Source organism: Electrophorus electricus, chromosome 17 (assembly GCF_041902795.1).
Source record: "Electrophorus electricus isolate QZ-2024a chromosome 17, ASM4190279v1, whole genome shotgun sequence".
Lineage (NCBI taxonomy): Eukaryota > Metazoa > Chordata > Actinopteri > Gymnotiformes > Gymnotidae > Electrophorus > Electrophorus electricus.
In genome coordinates this window covers 20,688,241-20,698,331 of record NC_137513.1, presented here as the reverse complement: position 1 = coordinate 20,698,331, position 10,091 = coordinate 20,688,241, and the positions used below count along the sequence as shown (strand labels likewise).

General features: G+C 35.6%; 3 protein-coding genes across 3 annotated transcripts; all 3 read right to left on the bottom strand.

The window, feature by feature from the left end:
• Nucleotides 1–1,006: 1,006 nt before the first annotated feature.
• Nucleotides 1,007–2,578, bottom strand: LOC145651842 (olfactory receptor 2AT4-like). Its single transcript, XM_081700299.1, has 2 exons — nucleotides 2,494–2,578; nucleotides 1,007–2,084 (listed from the first exon to the last, which is right to left on the bottom strand). Exon 2 carries the CDS (start codon nucleotides 2,050–2,052, stop codon nucleotides 1,060–1,062), a length of 993 nt encoding a protein of 330 aa, XP_081556425.1. The 5' UTR covers nucleotides 2,053–2,084; nucleotides 2,494–2,578; the 3' UTR covers nucleotides 1,007–1,059.
• Nucleotides 2,579–4,794: 2,216 nt separating this feature from the next.
• LOC145651797 (olfactory receptor 1500-like) lies at nucleotides 4,795–6,077 on the bottom strand. The gene is made up of 2 exons (XM_081699715.1): nucleotides 6,064–6,077; nucleotides 4,795–5,785 (listed from the first exon to the last, which is right to left on the bottom strand). The coding sequence occupies exons 1-2, from the start codon at nucleotides 6,075–6,077 to the stop codon at nucleotides 4,795–4,797; spliced, it is 1,005 nt and encodes a 334-aa protein (XP_081555841.1).
• A 1,602-nt stretch (nucleotides 6,078–7,679) lies between these two features.
• LOC145651831 (olfactory receptor 2AT4-like) lies at nucleotides 7,680–9,465 on the bottom strand. The gene has a single exon (XM_081700207.1). It carries the CDS (start codon nucleotides 9,463–9,465, stop codon nucleotides 8,482–8,484), a length of 984 nt encoding a protein of 327 aa, XP_081556333.1. The 3' UTR covers nucleotides 7,680–8,481.
• Between the last annotated feature and the right edge of the window lie 626 nt (nucleotides 9,466–10,091).

The window sequence follows — 10,091 nt, the reverse complement described above, 5'->3', positions numbered from 1 at the left end:
AATATCTACTCCCCTTAGTACAGTACAGAGCAGTTACTCACATGGAATTTTCACACACATGCACACACACACACACACACACACACACACAATATATATATATATATATATATATATATATATATATATATTTAAAGATTTGTATGTTCATGATTCTTTTGGAAATTTCTTAGCAAAATTCTTTAACTCTGTTGTTCTCAAACTATAAATTATAGGAATGAACATTCCTATAATGTCTTTGTGTTCCCATAGGAACTAAGGGTACCTTGTCCAAAGCTGTACTATACTGTTACGAATGGCCACCCTCCTGACGTCCCTGTTTCCATGTTTCCTTGTGTCTGTTTTCCTTTGGTTCCATTTTCTCCGTCCCTCATTTGGTTTTCCACACCTGTCCCTCATTTTTGGTCTTGTTAAGTTAATGTATTTAAACCCTGTCTTGCTACCTGTGTGTTTGTGGTTCATTGCATGTGAATGAATGGATGTGAGCTTTGTACTCTTAGTCTTCATGGTATGCCTAGCCTTGGTGTTTGTTAGTCTCAGAGTTCTTCCTCATGTCTGTTATAGAGCCTGTTTTCCCTGTTTGTGTTCGTGTGTTTTTGTTGATCATGTATCCCCATGCTCTCCATGTTGGCTCTATGACCCTGGACTGTAATACCAACTCTGATTTTGGATTTGCACACAATAAATCTTGCTCTTCTCTGCACGTGTCCGCTTTCTTACCGCTCAACATTACAACAACATACAAAAGTAATAATAATGAATAGAAATGTACGTCTTGCTGGATGACACATGCACTGACATATACAAACATCTGGTTGGTGTAATTATTTCTGTCTTGTCAAAACTACCACTTTAGAAAAGCTAAATGCATACAGCATACACTTACATTGTCATATATAAAATGGATGCTTAGGTTCTGCCCTGAATTTGTGAGATGAGATATAAATATAATTACATTTACTCAGGAATGATGCAGTAAAATCTCAAATTTGCCACAGCAGTTAAAAGTGCCTTTAATATCATAAGGAAAGAAAAGGATATTTAACATTATAGAAACTTTCATAACTCAGAACATATAGTACTTACATGTACTTTTTGTTTCATATATTGAAGAAATGTTGATTTGGCAAAACTCCTGCTTAAGGTTTCTTTCACTTCTTTTGTTCGTATACAGTAAATAAGTGGATTAACTAAAGGAGGCAGCAGGCTGTACAAGAGAATAACTAGTATTTGCATGTCTGCACTGAAGCTGACTCCAATATATGGGACCAAATAATTAAAAAACCTGGGAAAAAAGAAAAGGACAATTATGATCAGCTGAGAGCTGCAGGTGGACAGAGTCTTCAGCCGCCCATGAGTGGATGAGATTCGAAGAACGGCCAAAATAATAGCACCATATGAGAACAAAATGAAAGGCAACGGGAAAAGCAACACAATCATAGCAAAAACAAATGCTGGAAAACCATAAGGGGTTCTGTCAGTGCATGCAAGTTTTGTGATAGATACATGATCACAGTAGCAATTGATAATTGTGTTAGCACTACAGTAAGGAAGAGGATATGCCCTAATTACCATCATTAAAACACAAGACTGTGCCAACAACCAGGCTGTGGCACATAAGATAAAGATGGTTGAGTCTTTCACAATATTCGTATACTGGAGGGGACTGCAGACTGCCACATATCTATCGAATGCCATTACTCCCAGCACAAGTCCATTAACTAAAGCAAAATAATGCACAAAATACATTTGAATAAAGCAACCTAAAAATGAGATGCTTCCATCATTAAACCAATACCTTGCAATAATCTTTGGTAAAGTAGTGGCACTAAATAATACATCACACACAGAAAGATTCATAATTATAAAATACATGGGTTTTTGAAGACTCTTTTCTCTTGCAAGCAAGATTAGAAATAATCCATTCCCTGCCAAGATGCACACATAAACAAGAAACATAACTGTAGCTACAAGGCCATAGTAGTTAGGGTGAAGTCCAGGAAAACCTGCAATGATAAAATTCTTCACAGAGGTAATATTTCCTTCAGGCATGATGGTCAAGAGGGAAGAACAGTTGTTGAAGCCTGATGCACAGAAAGAATTAATTTAAAATAAATTAGGGACTTGTATATATTTTATAAAAATGCATATTATTTCAATTTGACAACTTTTGCATTCATATAATATAGATCATAAAACTGATTCCAAAAAGAAGAAATAAATGTTTCTATTTCACACACACAAAAATGTATTTCAATAAGGAAAATACCTCTGAACAGGAATAGCTCAAATCTAGACTAAAAAGGACTGTCAAGAAACAGGAGTCTGCAAAGACTAGGCTTAATTTGTGTCCAGGAAACTAGGCCTACCATTTTATAAGCAAGGATTTTGATGGTAAAATGTGCCTCATTCTAAATAAATAAATAAATAAATAAATAAAGTTTGTTAATTAGGCAAATCACTTGAAATTTGAAAACAAATCACATCACATACCTCTCCAATCTAGTTCCTAACTGCAATGAACATGCTACAACACAATTATTTCCAACAACAGAGCCATTGTCTATTGAGCTTCAAGTCTTCCTTTAGTGGTAGCATGCGGTCTATATAACACCTCTTTATACCTATCAATGACGTCCTCTGTTGAAATCGTAGCGTGATACATATTCATGCTTTTACTTCAGGGAGGAATAGAGGATTTTGGGCACAATCTAGAAGACTAATAAGATTGTACATACTGACTTTATTACAGATTAAGTGATTTAATTAAGTACAATACTTGTGCAAACTACAAATTATAGGCTTTAAAGATGCCCTGTAAGGCATTTTTCAGCATTTTGAATTGTTCTCTGATGTCTACATAGAAGGTATGTGCTTTTGGTCAGGGCAAAAAAATGCACAGGTGTGATTTTACATGCCTATTTGCAACTCTGTGATTTGGCCCTAGAATAATACATGATATGTATTTAAAATTTCTTTGGTGGGCTCATGTATGATCGATAAGCCCTGCTCTGATTGGCTGGTTTACAGCAAGGCATCGTGATGACTCACACAGAATCAACAGATCAAAATCAATCGTTTGCTAACTGTGAAAAATGATCCATGGAAAGTTTAGACATTCAGCCATATGGTTGAGCCTCCTTCAGACAGTATTATATAGATAGACGAAAATATTCTATTGCATGTGTTGCTGGTGTCTGTCTCTTCAAGATAACTGTTTCCAGGTGAGGCAACCAGGCTGGCACTTAGAACAGTAATGCTGATGGTTTCTTATCTGTTGGCTTTGTGGGTCACTGTTCATGGGCAGTGTGAGTCAGGGGAGGTCATGGCATCAACTACCACCATCGGAGAATCATGCATGAGCTAACCCAGAACAGCTGGCCACTCTTCCAGGTGCTAAAACCAATGCATCAGTGCAATTTGCCTGCACCTTAGTTCCTCTCAAGGTTTCTTTCTCATGCTTTCAGGGAGTTTTCCCTTGCCACTGTTGCCTTGGCATTCTCATTAGGGCCTTGACCTGGATTCTACATAAATATATCTATCATTACAGACTGCTGAAGACATTACAACACAGCATGTCAGAAACAATTCCAGGATCATGGATATGTTTGGTCACTTCCTGTAATAACTGAAATCGATCCTATTATCTAGTCAGTAACCCTACCCCATCAAGCAGCAACACAGTGCTTTGCATCTAAGATTCTTTTAATCAAATGCATTACTAATTAGAAGAGGTAACCCTAGCACAGTGAAATCATTTACTCCACCAATTTTGTATTATTTAAACTGTGTTGTAGCAGTCTTTGATATTTATTTTAGCTGGGATTTTGAATACTCATTTCATCCCAGTTCTAACTGGGTGTCACGATTAGTCTCTCCCAGGTTCCATGTTCCATGTTTTCCCTGTCGTGTGTATTTTAGTTCCATGCCATAGTTTAGTTTTCTGTCATTTGATTTTCCACACCTGTCTCTCGTTTAGTTCATGTATTTAAACCCTGCATTGTGGTCTTGGCTGTTCATTGTTTATTTGTTTACATAGGCGTGTCTTTGAATCCGCGTGTTTATGTTTATTCGAATGGTTGCGTTTCTGTGTTTGGTGAATGTTATTGAAAGCCCATATATGTATGTATTAAGTTTGTAAACCGTGCCTTTGTGTTTATCCTAGAATTTGCGTTTCCTAGCCTTTGTTATAGCCTGCTTCCCCTGTTTGCCTTCGTGTGTTTTGTTCATTTGATAATATATCCTCCAAATAGGCTCTGTGACCTTGGACCGTTATAACAACTCTGATTTTGGATTTGCCTACAATAAATCTCGCTCTTCTCCGCACATGCGTCTGCCTCCTCACCACTCACCATTACACTGGGCAGCTGTAAAAATTTCCAAGTCTTGAGAAGCAATTCCAGGCCAAGTCTAAGAAGGCTGATGTGTCTTATTGGATCAAAATTTGATTCAGTACACTTATTTTGATTAGAAGATATTTTTTAAATTTAAAACATTTTTTAAAATTTTCATCTACAGTAACATTGAAATATCGATATATTAGCATATTGACATATTAGCACATTTAATAATAGAAATATTGAAAATATTTATGTGTAATGGAAATGTACACAAATGAAAACATATTACATGATTACATTATATTCCATATTTACTGACTGGACAAAATCTTATATATTAACAGTCAGAACAATAATTGCATATTAAAAAAAGAAAAATTCTAAAAAAAAAATAAAATACCTGCAAGTATATATCTTATGTCCACTGCAGTGGTGAACTGAAAGCATTTTATTTTCATCTTAATGGTGCTTTCAGTTGACTGAGACTAATTTTTCTTATTTTCATTATTAAAGATTCTCTAATTTGTTTGGTTTGGAAACAGAATATTATTGGATTGACAAGAGGGGGAAACAGACTATACCACATGCTCACTATAATGCGAATATCGACATTCATTTGAACTGTTAAATCGGTAACATAAGCAGTACACCTGGGCAGATAGTAAAGACATATGATAATAAGCTGGGGGCTACACGTGGAGAATGTTTTGTACATTGCTTGAACACTGGTTATTTTTAAGACCGTTATGATGATTGCTGTGTAGGAGAATATGATGAATGTAAGGGGACCCAACAGCACAATCATAGCCACCACAGTGGAAATTAATCTTATATTCCGAAAGTCAGTACAAGCTAGTCTGCTTATTGAATTTTGGTCACAGAAACACTGTGCTATAACATTTGAGGCACAGTAAGGCACTCCTATTGTCTGGAGAGTGATCATTGTCATCATTGGAATTGGAAATGCCCATATCACTCCACATGCGAGTCCTGCTGAATAGTGTGTAATAAGAGCAGGGTATCTGAGGGGGTTACATACAGCGATTAATCGATCAGTGGCCATTAACAGGAAAAGGAAAGAAGTGACCGTTCCAAGATAATGAATAAAAAACATTTGTATAAAGCAAGCTTGGAATGACAATTTTTCATCTCTAAGTAGGTATTTTGCAGTGATTTTAGGCATTGTGGTGGTTCCAAAAGCAAAGTCCACTGCAGCAAGATTGCAGAAGATCAGGTAGCATGGTTTTTGAAGGCTCTTTTCATAAGACACAAATGCAATAATGAAAATGTTTCCCCCTACAAGTGTGAGATAAATGAAGAGGAGAAGGGTTCCAACTGCTGTGTAATATTCTGGAAGGAGTCCTGGAAATCCAAGGAGGAAGAATTCTGTAATTGTCGTGGAATTTGTAAAGTGGTCCATGACTTTCAAAATGTTCCAAAACCACCTGTTAAAACACTCACTGCAATTTTAAAAGGGAAACGGAAGATTGTATCATGTTTTGATAATATAACTAATTATTACATTATTATAAAACATAGATATTACATAACCAATTAAACACAACTAAAGATTAAGTCAAATCGAAAAGCAAGTTCATATAATGCATATAAATCATATAATGCAATTGCAGAATTAATAATCTATTAAGGTTTGACTTCATGTAAAAAGCAAACTAGCCAACTGATTATAGCAAAAATATTTTTATTTTTTCTTTGTAAATACCACTTAAAACCCATTACATGTATTCCCCCATAATTAACATAAATTAGAAGTTATAGAAAGCAATGCTTCCTTGCCTCAGTGTATGCTAGAGAGTAGCTGTAAGTATGAAAGCTGTGGCCACACTAGTGGTACCCATGTGAGAACAACTCTAAAGCGTCAGTTTATAAATGCACATCGAAGACAAGAAAGGCCAACTATGCTTGATGTATGATCTGACGTGTGTCTTTGTTCCCTGCCCTCCTGTTTAGTCAACTAAACAAAAAGTGGTGGTGTTCCCTCAGGGGCACTCAGGAAGCAAAAAGATCAAATCTGTTGGTTTTCTAATACTTCTCTCAATAGCGATGACAAATAGTGAAAATGAGCTCAATATGGGCAGAAAAACAGCCAGCTGTGGAAAGCACTGAAGTAACCCTCCTCTTGTTGAATTTATACCAAAATAAACTGAGGCTAATTGAGGCCAAAAGAGAATGTATCACGACATTAAAAAATAATGCCTTATGTTTTCTACAATGATTCTGTAAAATTAGTAAATAAAATTGATTGTTGGAAATTTTGCATGTGTTAACACTATACTATGACCAAAATACATTTTTTGAGGTTACAGTGTCGCTGAAGCAGCGACAATATTGTCAGCATCTTGTTTGTTCTGGGATACCTTTGAGTTTTGATATTTTTCTAACATAATAAATAATATAATAAACATTCTAAGTAATATAATAAACATTATATCATACCACCTGTAAAAATTGCGCTGTATATTTTTTTACACACACAAAAAATATTTTGTGTCAGACAATTGCACCACAGCCCAATTTCAACTTCATTATAGTACTTTCAGAGTCAAAACCAAAAATGCCGAATTCAACATACTAGGTATTGATTGACCCATTGCAACGTCTCTCTTTTGGTTGTGCTTATGTAATTATGGATTCCCTTCCTTTGTCTTGGCCTGGTTTGCATTTCTGTGTTCTTCATTTATTTAGGTAATGTCTATTTGTGTTTCATCTGTGTTCAAGCAAAAGCTCCCATTGTTACTAATGTTAATCTATTAGGCTCCTTCATTCTTTGTTTTACTTCCATTTATAGTCACACGTATGAAACCTTGTTAGTGTTTTCTTGTTTGGCCTCCTTGTTTAGTTGTTATCCTGCAAACCATTATTCTCTTCTCTTTTGTGTTTTGTGTTTCTTATTAAACTCACTCCTTTTTATTCATTTCCTACTGTCATTTAGTCATGGCTTCATGTCATATATCGGACTCTGACTTTCTATACTTTCTCATACGAGGCGATTGTTCGCACTCAAGCTAACCTACATTATACCCTTACATCAAACCTATGCAAACTAACAAAGAGAATGCTCAAGAATAGGCTGAACTATTTCCATAATGTAGGGGCTTCTGTCTCCATGTCAAAGCAGATTTAGAAGAGGTTGTACTTTGAATACTGCCCCATGCCTGTCTGGCCCAAGTCAATAAGGCAGCACTTGTACAGAATTGTTTTGATATTGAAAATGTTTATGATATGGAAAATAAGGATAACAAGTGAAAGGACATTTTATATGTTTATCTTATTTTTATTCATGCTATTTTCATTTACATTGATATATACCCCAAAAAACTATAAAATGCCACATCCTGAGTTTGTGAACTATGCATTTGTCATTACTGGTACAGCCAGCATAGCTAGGACCCAAATTGTGATATTTATTGGACAACAGATTTATTCATCATCAATCTTTGCGCCACTAAATATGTTTATATGAATCTGTCACATACGTCCACTGACGCCTGTCTCCAATGCTTCCACTGGCTTCTCATGCCAACTGATACAGAGAGTGTGACCTGCTTCACCCCTGCAGGGTGAGGTCAAAATAAATATATAACAAAGCCATCAGTAATTACTGACAATAAGAAATATTAGCCCTAATCTACTCATATTCACTTGCTGTTGATATATTTCATTAGTCCTGAAGTGTCCTGTGATACCAACTGTGAAGACACATATTATTAGCAGAACAATCATTTGTTAAAATTCAGGGTTTGACAAAAAAATCCTAAAATTTAGACATAAAATATAAAGAAATATATAATTGCTCACTGATGAAGCAAATTGTTAAATTTTCCTGGGCTCTCCACACAAAAACATTATTCATTTTGCCCATTATATTCAGGCTATAGAGACATTTTCAGTGACATACTGAATGCAAATAATGTGTTTTGATTCAAATGATATTGCGTTCCATTGTAAAGTGGAGACAGGCTGGGGAGTATGTGATGTGTAAACAGTTTCCTAGAATATTAATGTCTCTGAGTGTATTGGAAATCTGGCTTACCAGTGTGCGTCTTGCTCTTATACATGAAAACATCTTACAACTTCCAGAGTTCTTGCAATATGTTTACAGTTATGCATCCTTGAATCATCAGTGTATAGCAGATACATGCAGGTTTGGCTTTAGAAATTGAATTAACATTGTTCTGGCTAAATGTTTGGTTAAGGCTTTTTTCACTTCTTTGGTCCTTATACAGTAGATGAATGGATTGATCATGGGTGGCACCAGGCTGTATAGTAGAATAACTAGTATTTGTATGTCAGAACTGAACATTAGACCAGTGAAGGAGGCAAAATAATTAAAACACCTGGGTAGAAAGAAGAGGGCAGTTATGATGAGCTGGGAACTGCAGGTCGACAGAGTCTTTATCCGCCCTTGATTGGTTGAGATTAGAAGGTCAACCTTAACAATAGAGCCATAGGAAAACAAAATAAAAAACAAAGGTACAAGCAACACAAACATAGATGAAATTAAAGCTGCAAGGCCATAGGGCGTCCTGTCAGTGCAAGCAAGCCTTGTGATGGATACATGATCACAGTAGCAATGGATGATTGTGTTAGTACTACAGTAAGGAAGAGAATATGCTCTGATTACCATCACTAAGATACATGGCACTGCCAGCAACCAAGCTATGATACATAAAATAAAAACAGTGGAGTCTTTGACAATAATAGCATACCTGAGTGGATTGCAGACTGCTATGTATCTATCAAAGGCCATTATTCCTAGCACAAATGCAATAACTGAACCTGTATAGTGCACAAAATACATCTGAATAAAGTAACCTAAGAATGAGATGCTGCCATCATTGAACCAATACTTTGTTATAATCTTTGGTATGGTGGTAGTGCTAAATAGTACATCACACACAGAAAGATTTATGATGATATAATACATGGGTTTTTGAAGACTTTTTTCCCATGCAAATAATGTAAGAAATGTTCCATTCCCTACCAAGATGCACATATAAACAATGAACATGACAGCAGATACAAGGCCGTAGTAGTTATGGTGAAGTCCAGGAAAACCTACAATTGTAAAATTCTTCAGAGTGGTGATGTTTCCTTCAGGCATGGTCAGGTGGAGGCACTGATTTGCTGAGAACTGATGCAAAATATTAATAATAATAATAATAATAATAATAATAATAATAATAATAATAACTTAAACAAGCAATAATGTTTGTGAGAAGAAGAACATAGACTTATTGAAGTTTGGACATTTTATAAAGGAGATCTTAGATATTGCAAAGATTGCAATATATTGTTGGATATCGCAAATAGACAGTAGGTGTGTGTATTTTACAATTTAAATAAAAATATTGTATGAGGGGAAAAAAAAACCATTCCAAATAAACATTTGACAGGTGATTTTAAAATGTACACCCATTCAATTATAATCTTTGTCAGTAAAGCATATAACTTGGAGCTCTACCTTGCTTGTATAGTTCCAAGTTTTCAGAAACATGCTGCATATTAAAACTTTAAAGGAACAAAAGGTGCCATTTGTTGGGTAGTTTCAACTCATCTTTTAGGTGCAGTCTACCTTCTTCTGGAAGACACTGTCGGTAAAAGTGAAATCATCAGTTATACCTACTCTGGACCTCCCCTATTATCATGTGACACATTACTGTTTGTGAGAGTTTTCAAAGCTCAGCTTAGGGCTTTAATGTCACAATCACTCATACCCTGACCAGCTCA

What these genes read in the sequence shown, in the direction of transcription:
- LOC145651842 (XM_081700299.1), bottom strand. Translation starts at nt 2,052, where the DNA reads ATGCCTGAAGGAAATATTACCTCTGTGAAGAATTTTATCATTGCAGGT.
- LOC145651831 (XM_081700207.1), bottom strand. Translation starts at nt 9,465, where the DNA reads ATGCCTGAAGGAAACATCACCACTCTGAAGAATTTTACAATTGTAGGT.